This window comes from Chanodichthys erythropterus, chromosome 7 (assembly GCF_024489055.1).
Source record: "Chanodichthys erythropterus isolate Z2021 chromosome 7, ASM2448905v1, whole genome shotgun sequence".
Lineage (NCBI taxonomy): Eukaryota > Metazoa > Chordata > Actinopteri > Cypriniformes > Xenocyprididae > Chanodichthys > Chanodichthys erythropterus.
The window spans coordinates 4,726,012-4,742,392 of NC_090227.1; the positions used below are offsets into that span (position 1 = coordinate 4,726,012).

General features: G+C 43.3%; 1 protein-coding gene across 2 annotated transcripts in view; it reads left to right on the plus strand.

Moving 5' to 3' along the window:
- The window catches only part of LOC137022555 (spectrin beta chain, non-erythrocytic 4-like), a 92,311-nt gene that overhangs the window by 61,213 nt on the left and 14,717 nt on the right, over positions 1-16,381 (plus strand). For both annotated transcript variants that reach the window (XM_067388945.1, XM_067388946.1), the window contains exons 19-25: positions 8,421-8,684; positions 10,862-11,086; positions 11,177-11,266; positions 14,151-14,429; positions 14,910-15,040; positions 15,315-15,519; positions 15,600-15,845. In XM_067388945.1, coding sequence (XP_067245046.1) covers positions 8,421-8,684; positions 10,862-11,086; positions 11,177-11,266; positions 14,151-14,429; positions 14,910-15,040; positions 15,315-15,519; positions 15,600-15,845 — 1,440 coding nt within the window. The remainder of the gene's footprint in view (positions 1-8,420; positions 8,685-10,861; positions 11,087-11,176; positions 11,267-14,150; positions 14,430-14,909; positions 15,041-15,314; positions 15,520-15,599; positions 15,846-16,381) is intronic.

Below are 16,381 nucleotides of genomic sequence, written 5' to 3' on the forward strand. Positions count from 1 at the left end.
CATGCGCTCAGTTTGGCCATTGGATTCTGGATGGTACCCAGAGGTGAGGCTAACGTTGACATTGAGGTTCTTGAAGAACGCAGACCACACTCGAGAAGTAAACTGGGGTCCCCTGTCTGACACAATATCCTCGGGTAGTCCATAGAATCGAAACACATAATTGCAAAGCACCTCAGCGGTTTCAAATGCTGTGGGTAACTTGGCCAGGGGGATGAGTCTGCATGCTTTAGAAAAGTGGTCAATGACTGTGAGGATGGTAGTGTGGCCCTGGGATGCTGGGAGATCAGTGACGAAGTCAACGGCTATGTGAGACCATGGGCGTTGAGGAATGGGCAAAGGTTGTAGCAAACCCGCTGGTGCTTGGTGCGAGGCTTTGGTAGTCTGACAGGGTGAGCAGTTGGAGATGAAGTGAGTGGTGTCGGCCAGCATGGAATCCCACCAGAACTGGTTTTGCAGGAGCTTGAAAGTGGCTGTAATGCCCGGATGGCCGGAACTAGGGAAGTCATGTACATGATGAATCAGCCTGTCACGAAACCGGTCGGGAACATACGTGCGGTCTGGCGGGCATGTCGAAGGGGGTGTGGTCTGTTCGTTGGCCTGAGTAATCTCTGTAATGATATCCCACTGAACTGGAGCGATAAGTAAGGTGTGAGGAATAATGTTGTCTGTGCACTCTGTCCGTTCCACCTCCTCATGTTGCCGAGACAACGCGTCCGCCTTGGTGTTTTTCGAGCCTGGTCTGTATGTCACCACGAATTGAAACCGCGTAAAGAACAAAGCCCACCTAGCTTGTCGTGGGTTGAGACGTTTGGCGGAGCGTAGGTATTCCAGATTCTTGTGATCCGTGAGAATGGTAAATGGATGTTTAGCCCCTTCCAGCCAATGTCGCCACTCCTCTAGAGCCGCCTTCATGGCTAGCAGTTCTCGGTTGCCCACGTCGTAATTACGTTCAGCTGCCGACATCTTCCGTGAGAAGAATGCACAGGGGTACGTTTTCCCGGGGTCACCTTGCCGTTGGGAGAGCACGGCCCCTATGCCCGTGCTGGATGCATCCACTTCTACGATGAAAGGGAGTTCGGGGTCTGGATGGTGGAGAATGGGAGCTGAGGTGAACCGTTCTTTTAATTCCTGGAAGGCCTGTACTGCCTCGGGGGACCAGGCGAGGCGGGAGGATTGTCGTTTGGTCATAGACGTGAGTGGGGCTGCAACGCTGCTGAAGTTTCGTATGAACCGCCTGTAGAAGTTGGCGAACCCCAAGAACCGTTGTAGTTCCTTCAATGTGCGAGGTTGCGGCCATTCCAGAACCGCTTTAACCTTGTTGTCATCCATCGCCACGCCCTCACGGCTGATCACGTAGCCCAGGAAGGTTGTGGAGGTTCGATGAAATTCGCATTTCTCTGCCTTGGCGTATAGTTGATGCTGGATTAACCTTTGGAGGACCGCCCGAACGTGTTGGACATGTTCTTCGTAGGAATTGGAATAAATCAGGATGTCGTCTATGTAGATGATGACCCAGCGGTTGAGCATATCTCGGAAGATGTCGTTCATGAATGACTGGAAGACGGATGGACTGTTGGACAGCCCGAACGGCATGACAAGAGTCTCATAGTGACCAGTGGTGGTGGAGAATGCGGTTTTCCATTCGTCTCCTTCACGAATGCGAATCAGATTATAGGCGCAGCGAAGGTCCAGTTTGGTGAAGTAAGCCGCCTGACGAAGTTGTTCAAGGGCTGGAGGAACCAGAGGCAGAGGGTACTGGAACTTGACTGTGATATCATTTAATCCTCGGTAATCGATACAGGGTCTTAAACCACCATCCTTTTTTTTGACAAAGAAGAACCCAGAGGCGGCTGGTGAGGTGGATGGCCGGATAAATCCTTTCTCCAGCTCCTCCTCGATGTAAGCTTTCATAGCTGCTGATTCGGGTTGTGATAGGGGAAAGATCCTGCCCTTGGGGGGCGTGGTGCCAGGCAGCAGGTCTATAGCGCAGTCACTGGGGCGATGTGGAGGTAGCTCAGTGGATTTGTTCTTGCTGAAAACCACGGCCAGATCGGCGTACTCATCGGGAATGTTGGGTTTCTCAGTATCTGTGCCGTGGAGTGAAGTAATTTGAATGGGTAGCGGGGTTACTGGTTTGAGACAGTTTTTATGACAGTTTGCGTCCCACTGTAGAATTTGACAGTCCTTCCAGGAAACACGAGGGTTATGCATTCTGAGCCAGGGTAAACCAAGGATTACAGGGTTGCTGGGCGAGTGGATGACATAAAATCGGATTCGTTCGTGGTGAAGGGCTCCTATTTGCAGCAAAACTTCGGCGGAGATGTGAGCCACTCTTCCTCCGCCGATGGGTTTCCCATCTAGCGCCTCCACTGTTAACAGGGAATTACAGTCTGTTAGAGGGATGCCATGTTCATTAATGAATGTCTCTGATATAAAATTCCCAGCAGCTCCAGAATCTAGCAGGGCGTCAGTGAGTATGTGTTTGCCATTGACAGTAATTTGGATGGGAATTTTAAAACAGCTAGCAGAATGGTTGAGCTGATGCATGGAACTCACCGCTTTGGAACTGGAGGCTTGAGGCCGTACGGGGCAGTTGATCTTAATGTGGCCGGCCTGGCCGCAATAGAGACAGAGATGAAGCTGCCGTCTCCTCTCTCTCTCCTCGGGTTGCAGAGGAGTGTAACCGAGTTGCATGGGCTCTGGAGCGGGACTGACGGGGGTAGATAAGCGGTTCGGGCGTCGAGTTCGTAGCAGATTGTCTATATGAATGGCGAGTTCAATGAACGCGTTGAGCGAACTTCCTTCATCTCGGCAAGCGAGCTCGGCTTGTAACTCTAGTGTCAGACCCCTTCGGAAAAGCAGTTTTAAAGTGTCTTCAACCCAATTAGTTTGTGCGGCTAACGTGCGGAAGTTCAGTGCATACTCGGCAGCTGTTTGTTTACCTTGGCTGAGGGCGAGTAGTTGATCGCCCGCACTCTTGCCTCCTTCGGGGTGCTCGAAGACTTCTTTGAAGCTCCGCAGGAAATCCTGGAACGTGGGGAATGTGGATCCGCCATCCTGCCACACCGCGGTGGCCCAATCCAAGGCTTTCCCAGAAAGCAGGGAACACACAGACGCTATCCGACTGGACTCGGTGGGATACAGAGACGGCTGTTGGTTGATGAACAAGGAGCATTGTAGGAGGAATCCCTTGCATCTGGCAGGATTACCGTCGAATTTCTCCGGGAGCGCGAGGCGTGGGTTGACTGCCGGAGAGGCCGCGAAGGCTGGAGCGGCGGCGGCAGAGGGCGGCGGCGTGGCGGCTGCGGCGGGACTGAATTGGAGGCCCTGTAGCGTCTTCACCAGCTCTTCGGTAAGGGAGGTTAGGCGGGTGAGTTGGTGTTGATGCACCGCCAGCTGGTTGGCCTGGGCAGATAGTTCAGACGATATCTGCTGGAGAGCTGCTGGATCGCTGTGCGGCGAAGTCTTCTGTAGTGATGAGTCGGCAGAGTGTGGATCCATTTGCAGCGTTTATTTAGAAAAATCAACAAAGCAGAACAGGGCTAAGGCAGAGGCATAAACAGGAACAGGCAATGGTCGTGGCAGGCGGCAGACAAACAGAGTCAAGGGACAGGCAGAGATCAAGGCAGGCGGCAACACAAACACAGTCCAGGAAACAGGCAGTAATCAGGGCAGGCGGCGATGGGTCACAAGAGATAAACAGTCCAGACGAAAACAGATAGCAGTCCACAGAAAAACGCTCAGTAATGATCACCTCGGCAAATCAAGACTTCGCGGTGTAAGTGTGTGTGTGTGTGTCTTAAGTAGTGTGGATGTGATGTGTTGCAGGTGTGTGTGCAATCAGTCCCAGGAATGAGGGCCCAAGGGAAATGTAGTCCGAATGGTAACTGTTCAGTATTCCGGAGATGGCTCCCTCCGATGGTCCGGAGGAGGGACCGAGGGAGCCACATTCATGACACTCAAAGCTGGTGTGCAAGCTCGCGTCTTTTGTATCATAAAAATGTGATCGGTTTATGTGATCGACAAGCTGAGAGACCACATATAGAATCAAATGAATTAATTGACAACATTTTCGGATAAAAAGCCTATCATTTGGTGCATTGTTAGAAACAATATAAAAAGGTTTTTCATATTCATGTTTGACCTCAAAGCATATAAACTCTCGCTCCCCCCTAAGGGGGGTGCAGACTCCAGGTTGGGAACCACTGGCTTAGAGGATAGAGCAAAACAAACACAGTTCACGAATTAGAAGTCTAAAATGAGATATTTTAAAGAGAAATGTTGGAGGATTTCGATATAAGAGAAGAGAAAGTTGAGTTTGATGCCCAGCCATATTTGTTTAAACCTCAAGAGCTTACGATACTCCTACATCCTGCGTCATACATCGTGTCAGGGGTTATTCTCGTGGCGCAAGTTGACTTGCGCAGTGTGAGTACGGTTGTCTGTTGAAAACTAGTTATTTTTGTTTACAAAGTTTTAAATATGGATCCATACGTTTCTTACAAAAACCAATCGCTTTGCTTCAGAAGGTCTTTATTAAGCCCCTGGAGCCGGATTATTTTTTATGATGGATGGATGCGCTTTTAGGGGCTTCCCCTAGGGCTGGACAATAATTCAATATCAATATATATCGCGATATAATTTTTTTCGATAACGGTGATATGATTCTTAAACACATTTCCGGTATTTCGATATATACATGCGTTCCATTCAACTGTAAGTGGACTGCGAAGTGGACTTCACAGGGTATTTCGCCATCTTAAGTGAGATTCCATTCTGAAGGGAGCGAACGTGTTCAGTTCGAAGGGCACTGCAAACGGCATAGGGAATAAGCATAGAGGAACATCGATACATCACTTCACAGGAAGTAGAGAGGTAAAATTACCCAACTGTCATTGCGCACCGCCACCAGTCAGAACTACGATGGAGCAGAGCCGTTGAAAGAATTATTAAACGGCTCACTGATGGAAGAATTTACGTTTGAATTTTGAATATTCATAAATTTTGTTATTATACGAACGAAAGTATGAGGTTATGGCGATGAGTGTTGCATATTTTATTGTATGAATAGGCATGACAAAGTAAAAGTGTTGAAAAGCAGCTGAGGCTCTCATTTTTTATTTTACTTTATTTACCTCAGAAGTATTTACTATGCGGCTGCGCGTGGAAAAGAAAGCGCATGAGATGAGACCCAGACGGTGGATTAAGATAGTTAACCAAATGAGAATTTATTTTCATATGGCATGACAGTTACAGCTTCAAATCTGTTAAGAGTCAATTTTAAATTCGAAAGTAAATTATAATATTTATTTATGTTATATCCGTTGTTGACTTTCTTTGATGACGTTTGCAGGGCGTTCCAAATGAACGATTATTGCCAGGGAAGTCCACTTTAACTGATATACCGTGCTCAGGGAGTAGGGAGCAGTGAACACTACGTAGGGACGCTGTCGAATGGAACGCAGCTACAGCATCACTGAGGCGCAGCCGTTAGAAAGAGCAGAACGCGATTGGCTATTTGCGTGATGACGTACACCACAGAGACACGCAGCCAGTGCTCAACAGTTGTACGCTAAGAAGATCAAACGCGAACGCTGCAAGTTTTAAATGAGTTTCCACAACTTGATGAAAATATGTGTGCATAACTACACCGTGCTGGTTAATGTTTGGTGCAGGAGAATGTGTGAAATAAAAACTGTAAACACGGATACTTTATTCTGTATGAGCTATGTGTCACGTGGCTAGTGTTATTAAACTCATCGCGGAGCTCCGCGCTGAAACCGAGCATATGCGCGTTCCGCCTGTATCATCATAAAAACAATCGTATTTTTCATGTGTTCGTATTCAAATTCCAGTTCTGACTGCATCGCGAGCAAAATACAAACCACACACGTGCTGTGCTGAGGTAAACAGCCTACGGCTTGCGTATTTGAACGCAGCTAGAGCAGGCAGAGGTGATGAACAGCACTTTTGTGACATTTGAATTCTCCGCTGTAATGCGATCTCATGCGAACATATGTTTCATTTGTGCTGGTAGATTACAGCAAAACAATCCACTTCCGAGAGAAGTGATGCTTCCTCATGCATAATACTGCAATTATCTTATGCATACTACAGCGCAGTGATTGGATTAAATGAGCTTTATGTCATGAATATATATGTCGAGATTCGCTCGAAATGGTCTACATCAGCATGTTCGACCATGCCCATACTTGGGCCGAAAGTACACGACTACGTCAGATTTTGTGACGTTGCTCCGACTCAGCTTTTCAAACAGGACGACATGAAATCGCTCTGAAAAATGCAAAAATAACTATTTTTCACTTATGAATAACATTGTGTTTTCAATGATGTGCAGCCTATACATATCTGTTTACATCTCAAAAAAAGTGTTTTGGGGTTTCATGACGCTTTAAGAATAATAAAATCAGCCTACGTTATAGTTTAATGTTTAAGATATTAATATTACTAAAGTAAGTGAGTCTTATGTTTATTTTTATGTTTGTATGAAGGCTAAATACAAATAAAAGCTGAACATAAATGTATTTGTACTGTTTTTATTTCTAAAATATTATATAATTTTATAGGAAGAGATTTCATAGATTTGGCAAATTCATTTTTCAGACGTTTGTAGGTACAGACATCCGTTGTGGCCGTTCTTGACAGTTTTACTGAGGCTATTATATAGTTCATATTGATATCGGAATTATATCGTATCGACCGAAATTAAGAATTATATCGTGATATAAATTTTGGCCATATCATCCAGCCCTAGCTTCCCCCATTCACTATCATTTAAAAAAGCTTGGAAGATCCAGGATATTTTTAAATATATCTAAATATACCTATGCGTTAATCTGAAAGAAGAAATTCAAATATGGCTTGAGGGTGAGTAAATCATGGGATCATTTTCATTTTTGGGTGAACACTTTCAGTACACAATAAGTGTATGTTCAATATAATAAAGCACATTTCTAGTAATAGTGATAGATGCCGTAACAGGTCTACATGCCAGATGTACCTGCTTTAAAACTGTGTTCTGTTTCTATAGTTCGAACTTTTCAAGCTAAATGTGGAGCACAGATGAGTGTCTAAGAACAAATAGACTTCAGCAGTTTTCTAATCTATGTGTGTCTGTGATGAAGCATCTGCTCTCATTGTTAGATCAGCTCTCTCTGTCCTGAGCTGATCTGAAGTGACGCAGGTGCAGTTTTCTTTTAGGTAGGCTGAAGTCCAGACACGGCCAACTGTACTTGTGTGAATCACAGTCCTCAGCACTCTGCTAAACTGAGCTGTGATTACTGTGATGTGGTAATGACTAGTTAATCTCTCAGACTCTCAGTCTTTTCCTTTGTTAGAACATGTTGGCTTTCGTGAGCTGCGTGTCTTGAGTGATTTGAGCTTTCAGTTTATTTGAACTGTTTTAAAAATGATTCATTGATTTGATTCGATTCATGACTCGACCAGTTTGCTGTACATGTTCATTTTGTAGGCAGATCTCCAGCTTTGTTGTAACCGAAGCACGAGCTGTTAAAGCTCCGCCCTCTTCTGGAAAGGGGGCCGGGAGCAGCAGCTCATTTGCATTTAAAGGGACACACACAAAAACGCTGTGTTTTTGCTCACACCCAAATAGGGGCAAATTGCAGTGGCCACGAGTGGAACAGAAACAGTCTTCACCTTTCAGTACTAAAGGCCCCCGTATACTTCAAACGAAATCGAAGAATGAACTGATGTGACGTCATTTCGAACAAAATCACGCCAAAACGAAGTTCGTTTAGTGTTCTTTTTGGAAGTTCGAAACGGCTTGCCAAAGTGAACTTTCAGGAAAAGTTCGCTCCAGCTGCAAAACACCTTTGTACTACCATTGGTCCGCGACGATAACGTAATAGGAGGTGTGCTCAGAGGCTCCGCCTTCTCTCGCGTGGGACGCGTCTCTGATTCATTTTGTGTGTTTGAGTTTGTCGAGGTAAGAGCTCCGCTGGTGAAAATATTAAACATACTGGATAGCTGCTTTAAAAAAAAAATGAGGCACTAACGCTGTTTTTCATGTTTGATACTGTAAAGCTGCTTGATTTTAAGCAATCTATTGAATAAAGTGCTTTATGAAGACGTGACGTGACTGGAGTGCTACTTTACAGAGCTCGTGCTATTCCCATGCGGTTATGATCAGACGCCCTTCTTATGCTTTCTATAATAAATTCTTGCTGTTTTCTCATTTTTGCTGTGTTTAAGAAGAAAGTGCACGGCACATATTTACATATCTAACCGTCGCTCTCAGCAGTGTGTCAGATGTTCGTTTACAGTGTATCGCAGCTCACTCATTTCGAACTTCGTTTTACCCCTAAACGAAGAACGAAAAAGAACTTTGTTTGAAGTATATCAGGGCCTTAATGGTTCTCTCTTCCGCTCTGTGTTCTCAGGAGGGCCAGCGGTTAATGCAGGAGAAGCCGGAGCTGAGCGCGCTGGTGAAGAAGAAACTGGAGGAGATCCGTGAGTGCTGGCAGGATCTGGAGAGCACCACCCAAGCCAAAGCCCGGCAGCTGTTTGAGGCCAACCGGGCCGACCTGCTGGTGCAGAGCTACTCCAGCCTGGACCAACGCCTCGAGCAGCTTGAGGGACAGCTGGCACATGTGGACTACGGCCAGGACCTGACCACTGTCAACAAGCAGCTGAAGAAACTACAGGTCTTGACTCTTTCTTTTACAGACACATGCGTCAGCAGCTTTCAGTGTTTAGAAACTCTTTGCGCATCAAGATGATGTTTCCTCCAGAATTTGCTCATCAGATTGCTGGTTTCCAACATGCCTTTAATTTGCTCTTTATTTCCTTCTGATTCTTGTGCTGAAGACTTTTATTTTGTTTTCCACTGCTGCATTTACTGGTAATATGAGCCTCATCACTGTCCACCGTATGAGTGTAATTCATGTCGCTGGTGTGGCTCTCCTCTCTGACAGCATGCCATGGCTCTCAGCTGATCTGAGTTCAGTTTCAGCTCTGTTCCCACGTCACTCCACCCACATCACCGTCAGCGGTATTGTAGCATCTTCATTTCGCTTTCTTGATTTGCACACACCCTCTCTTTCTTTCAGTTTGCATTTTTCTCTCTTTAAATTCCCATCAATCTTCACCAGCATATATTTCATATGTGCATCATATGTGTGTATGGGAGTGTGTGGTTTTTATTGTGTTATATTTCCTATCCTTTTATACATCAGCATTTTTCAAATTGTCACTAAAGAAACATTTGCATTCAGTAAGGGTTACTGTAAGTGTGCATGTCAAAATTAAACATTTTGAGTATAGTCATTCTAATTCTATTTTCTTTTTAAGGTTCAGTTGCATATTTTAAAATACTTGTAATTCACAATTATAGGGATGCAATACATGAAGTCTCTTTTAGTATGATGTTAACTGTGCTATAACTCAATGAATTGCTGCTTCTCATTTCAGAGTGACAATAATAATCGTATGTTTCCAATAATAGGCCACAAGTTTAAATCTCATTATAGTAATTATGAGAAATGCCCTTGATATAGATTAGATTGGTCATTTACTCTAGTTCACTTCACTGTCTTAATTTATGTAACATCTTAAACGAATGGGGCATGTGGATCTTTCTCAGAAGTTTGGGATCGGTGAGAATTTTTTAATGTTTTTTAAAAAGAAGTGTCTTAACCTCACAAAGGCTGTATTTATTTGATCAAAATGAGCTAATAATATTGTAAATATTATTACAATTTTTATATATCTTACAAAATATATTTTATTCCTGTGATAGTAAAGCTGAATTTCAGCATCGTTACTCCAGTCTTCAGTCACATGATCCTTCAGAAATCATTTGAATATGGTGCTATTATTAATATTATGTTGAAATGTCACATAACATCAAGAACATCCAACAAAAACACCTGAAACTAGGGGTGGATGATTAGTTATTTTCGTTATTTTTTAATTTAGCTTTGTTATCTTTGAGGCAAATTACAAACAATAGGACAAATACAATAAAACGAAGATACAAATGAAACAGAGCTTGAAGTTTTTCAGGTAGGCCTACATTAGATCTATATAACAGTAGCATTCAAGTTAAAAACCATACAGAAACTGACTAATCACTGCATTAAATTTACATTTATTCATATTAAAGCTACAAAAGTTATTCAGTCAAGAGCAGTGAGTGATTTTCTTTTTTTCTTTTGTTGTTTGACAGACAGACAGCAGGTTTACTGTATTACGCTGCTGTCACTATAAGACCAAATGCACAGATACTATAGACACACATCTGATTTCTTTCCCGACTGTAAACGTTCACTTAAGACATAACCGACTGTGTTTACATGAACTATTGACATAAATGTGTGTATTTGACAATTCGAGTGCAATAAGCTGTGAAAGAGAACTGAATTTGATTTTGAGAGACTAAATTTATTCCATCCCTGCTGATTAAAAGTATTAATTTCTTTCCCCAGAAAAAAAAAAAATCTTACTGAACCCAAACTTTTGAACCGTAGTATATGTGTTGAAGATATCTTTGCTATCATACCTAGTTTGCAATTTTCAATGACTTAAACTTTTTACAAGCACGTTTTAACTATAACGAACCAACACGTTTTCTTTGGAAGTTTGAAAAGTTTATGATGATGTCATAACTCACTTCCTGTCTCGTCTTGTCTTTCTGGTGTTCTTCGTCTCCTCTTTCCCACTATCTGTATTGTCATAATGTTTAACTGTGCTAAATTGTGTATTTCTCTGTCCCTCTCTCTTGGATGTCCACTTTGTTCTCCTGACTTTGTTTCCTGTCCTGCACCTCAACCGTTGCTCATTCATCATGTTCACTCCACTTCCACTACTCTCTTGCTTACAGACGATGGAGTGTCATATGGAGCAGTGGTATAAAGAGGTTGGAGACCTGCAGGCCCAGGCGGCTTCCATCCCTCAGCAGGGGGAGGTGATGGAAAAGGTGTCCGAGAAACAAGTCGGTGTGGAAACACGAATTGTACGGCTGATTGAGCCTCTGAAAGAGAGACGTCGTATCCTGCTGGCCTCTAAAGAAGTGCACCAAGTTGGTCGTGACCTTGAGGATGAAATTGTGAGTTTAACAACCTCATTACAACCATTAGCTTTAATTTGGATATTTTCAATATGCCGCGCAACATATCGTGTATGTGTTTGTCCGCAGTTGTGGATACAAGAGCGTCTTCCAATGGCCACTTCTCAGGAGCATGGGACAAGTTTACAAGCTGTACAGCAACTCATGAAGAAGAATCAAGTAATCAAGCAACATCAAAATCTCTATCTTACTTAGAACAGCTTAGATGATGCTGGTTTAGGCTAGTCTGGTGCTGGTCTAGCTGGTTGACTTGAGGCTGGAATACACAACAGATTGTTGCCCCAATTTTCAATCTGGACTCAACACTAGGTGCCCTGTTTTAACGGGCTAAGCGCATTGGATGGAGATCCGATGCACTTATGGCATGTCTGAATCCACTTTTGCTAGTTTAACAATGGAAAAAATGGTTGGCGAGCCATGCACATGGTCAAAAAGGGTAGTACTTAGTCTTAAAAGCCAGGTGCGCTTGCACCATGGCGGATTCGCTATTTACATAGCAGAATTTGCAAGCCTAAAGACTGAACACTTCTATTTTTAATATTTGGCATGTTTGTGTGCTGCGTGTCTCCCAAGCAGAGTGTATGCGTGTTGTGCACCCGCCTATAGGGCATATTACTAAAGTGGCCTTTAAATAACAAAAAAATAAAATACTGCGTCATTGACTTTAGACCAGGTTTTTTTGGTCAATGGCGCAGTCATTGACCAAAAAAAAGTGTGCATTTGCTATTTAAACAACGTGGCACTGGACATGAAAATGATAACTGAGTCGGGCTGAAACTAGCAAAAAAAACTTGTGTCGACACCTGGCATTGCGTTGCGCCGGGTGTATGATAGGGCCCTAGTTATCAAAAGTCAGAGGGTCAAAGTTGACAGATTTCACAAAAAATTGCATAGTGTATGATGGCCACAGAGTCAGATTTCTTAGCTTCAGACTATGATTCCATGCAGTCGTCGGAGATCAAACATGCTTGATATTTTAAGCTGATTTTAAAACACATTGTTTTCATTTTTCATGTCTCCTTGGCCCTGTTTTCACCTGGTATTAAGATGCATCTTGGTTGGACGGATCACAAGTAGACGAGGGAGGCACATACCCGTTTACACCTGGAATTTCAGTCTGTCTCTTTTGTCCACTTTCAACCACTTCTGTCCTGATTTCTTCCAGGGGAGGGTCTATGGGCGGGTAAATGTGTGGCTTTTTTCAGATCTTTCAATATAATTGACCAAATAAGCTTGCGCAATTTACATATGAACGCGCCCAGAGACGACAGAAAAACACACAAAGTTTAGACAAAGTTTAAATCGCGTCTGGCTAGTGCGATTCGCATAACGTTTACGCATTAGGTCAGTAGGCAGTCTTTTGCACTGTTCAAACACATTCGACTACATGAGAGTTTACACTACAAAAGCAATCAAATGCGTTTTCAGCTACCTCTGGAAGTGGTAAAAATGCACAGGCTCAAAATGTTTTACGTTTTATTGACCAAAAAGCATTTAAATATCAGGTGGCTCAAGTAACGAGGCACATGTTTCTGTGTGAGTTTGGCCTTGTTTACACCTAGTATTAAGTAGTCTTTTCTCAATGCAATCACAAGTGGATGACACTAAATTTTGACCACTCTGAGGTAGTCAAAAACGCATTTGACCGAATTGGTTTCATAGTGTAAACGCTCATGTGGTCCAATGCATTCGAACAGCCACAAAAGACTGCTGCTTTTGTAACGTAACAGTCAGGATCATTAATATGTACGCCCCCAATATTTGCATATGCCAGCTCATGTTCAAGGCATTACACAAGCAAGTATTAACGTCTGGATCTGTGCACAGCTGAATCATCAGACTAGGTAAGCAAGCAAGAACAATAGCGAAAAATGGCAGATGGACCAATATTAACTGACATGATCCATGAAATTTTTAGTGATATTTGTAAATTGTCTTTCTAAATGTTTCATTAGCATGTTGCTAATGTACTGTTAAATGTGGTTAAAGTTACCATCGTTTCTTACTTCACGGAGATCAGACTCATGACGTTATTTTCATTATTAAACACTTGCAGTCTGTATAATTCATAAACACAACTTCATTCTTTATAAATCTCTCCAACAGTGTGTAATGTTAGCTTTAGCCATGGAGCACTATCAAACTCATTCAATATCAAATGTAAACATCCAAATAAATACTATACTTACGCGATTAGACATGCTGCATGATGAACACTTTGTAAAGATCCATTTGAGGGTTATATTAGCTGTGTGAACTTTGTTTATGCACTGTTTTATTAGTCGAGAGCTCGGGGGGTGGGGGGAGCACAAGAATTTAAAGGGGCCGCAGCCTGAATCGGCATATATTTAATGATGCCCCAAAATAGGCAACTAAAAAAATTAATTAAAAAAAATCTATGGGGTATTTTGAGCTGAAACTTCACAGACACATTCAGGGGACACCTTAGACTTATATTATATCTTTTGAAAACACATTCTACGACACCTTTAATACCAGGTGGCCTTTGTTGTCTGGTACTGTGTGGTACTCAGTAGTTTAGTGTTATGATGCCCAGTTTTTCTTTGTACCATTTACGAAGTCGGCAAGTGTATGTTTTAAAATCTGCTCTGATGTGTAGTGTATTCTAGACTTTAGTCAAACAGCATAATCTCCTGACCAAGGATGTCCTGAAGGTCAGGATACTCAAAACGTCTGTTATTAAGGCCAATTCACACCGCACAGACAAACGCCAACAAACACGTTTGTTGGGTTTTGTCAGATCAGTGTGTTACCCCTGTCGGCGTCTGTTGGCTTTGGTCGGGTATGTTTTCACCCAACTGAACATCGTTTGTCGGTGTATTTTGGGAGAGTGTGAACATGACAGTTACTTTTCATAAAACACTAAATCCAATGGTTTAACTTATTTGTTGGTGTTTGTGTGGTGTGAATTGGCATTAAGGGACACCAGCGTCCCATGATATTTTTGCCTCTGAGCACTCGACAGAAAAATATAGCGATGTGGATTTCACTGAATCTGTTTCTCATGGTCATCTCCTCTCAGAGTCTGCAGAAAGAGCTTCATGGTCATCGTGCGCGTGTGGAGGATGTTCTGGAGCGTGCAGGGGTGATCGCATCCATCCGCAGTCCAGAGGCAGACAGCATCAGGGATGGTATGGAGCAGCTCCATCACCTGTGGGAGGTGCTGTGGGCCGAGACTGAGCGCCGGCAGCTCATGCTGGATGCCATGTACCAGGCTCAGCAGTACTACTTTGATGTGGGAGAGGTGGAGGCCTGGCTCAGCGAGCAGGAACTGCACATGATGAACGAGGAGACGGGAAAGGTAGGAGAGGTCATGTGGGGGTGAGAGACTCCAGACAGCCACACTAGGATGATGTTTCTATAATTCTTAAAATATCGTTCAAATTAAATAGTATCAAATAAATAAATAATAAAAAATTCTTACGCTTGTCCATTTTTCCTGCTTCTGACACATCAACTTTGAGGACAAAATGTTATATATATCCCACCCACTAACAGCTGTCGTGATGAAGAGATAATCAGTGTTATTAACTTCACCTGTCAGTGCTCATAACGTTATGACTGATTGGTGTATAGGATAAGTACAAAATTTGAACTACTGTTCCCACTGGGCGAGCAGAAAGAAAAATCAATGTCTCAATGTTAAGACCTGTGCAGTTTTTCAGGAACCTTTAGTTTCTGGCATGTACACCTGCAGTAGTTTTCTGGGCTGCTGTGATGTTATAGATGATGACACAGGAGCAAGATGAATGTATCTGAGCTGTGTCCTCTCTCTGTTAAGGATGAAGCCAGCACTCTGCAGTTGCTGAAGAAACAGCTGGCGCTGGAGCAGACTATAGAGGACTATGCTGAGACCATCGGACTGCTCTCTCAGCAGTGTAGACAGCTGCTGGAGCTCGGACATCCCGACTGGTAAATGTCCAGCAGTCGCCTTACAGTCAAAGAGAAGCACAGATCCCTTGACTGCCATTATAAAGAGAACTGTATTTCTATGTACTTGCTGACCAAATCTAACATACAAACACACAACACTCTTTTAGCTTTTCACATTTGAGTAATCACAGATGTCATTACCATCAAACATTATTTGTATTCCAGTGATAAAACCTATCAAGAGTAACAGATTTCACTGATTTTTTTTCCTTTGAATGAAATCCAAGTATGTGTGTGTATGCTTGTGCCTCAGTGAGCAGATCAGTAAGCGTCAGTCTCAGATCGACAGGCTGTACGTGTCTCTGAAGGACCTGGTGGAGGAGAGGAAGTCTCGTCTGGAGCAGCAGTACTGGCTCTTTCAGCTCAACAGGGAAGTGGATGAACTGGAGCAGTGGATAGCGGAGAGGGAGGTCATCGCCAGCTCCACTGAACTCGGACAGGACTTTGAGCACGTCACGGTCAGTTTTACACCGTTGCACCAGGTGATCAACAGTAGCTCTTCTGTTTCTTAAGACTTCTGTCCTGTCATGATCCTCAGATTCTGCAGGAGAAATTTACAGAGTTTGCAGCGGAGACAGGGAGCCTGGGGCAGGAGAGGGTCACAGCTGTCAACCAGATGGTTGATGAGCTCATAGATTACGGCCACGCGGATGCAGCCACCATTGCTGAATGGAAGGATGGAGTGAACGAGGCCTGGGCGGATCTGCTAGAGCTGATGGAGACACGGGGACAGATGCTCGCTGCTTCACACCAGTTACACAAGTTCTTCTCCGACTGCCGAGAGGTATGTAGAAATGCAGACTGATTAATTTGAGCGTCTATAATTAGTTATTTGCAAAGGACGTCGTTACTATGATTATTTCTCATACTTAACTAGGAGTAATCGTTAGTCAACTACAAACCCGATTCCAAAAAAGTTGGGACACTGTACAAATTGTGAATAAAAACAGAATGCAATGATGTGGAAGATTCAAATTTCAATATTTTATTCAGAATACAACATAGATGACATATCAAATGTTTAAACTGAGAAAATGTATCGTTTTAGGGGAAAATGAGTTGATTTTAAATTTCATGGCATCAACACATCTCAAAAAAGTTGGGACAAAGCCATGTTTACCACTGTGTGGCATCCCCTCTTCTTTTTATAACAGTCTGCAAACGTCTGGGGACTGAGGAGACAAGTTGCTCAAGTTTAGGAATAGGAATGTTGTCCCATTCTTGTCTAATACAGGATTCTAGGTGCTCAACTGTCTTAGGTCTTCTTTGTCGCATCTTCCTCTTTATGATGCTCCAAATGTTTTCTATGGGTGAAAGATC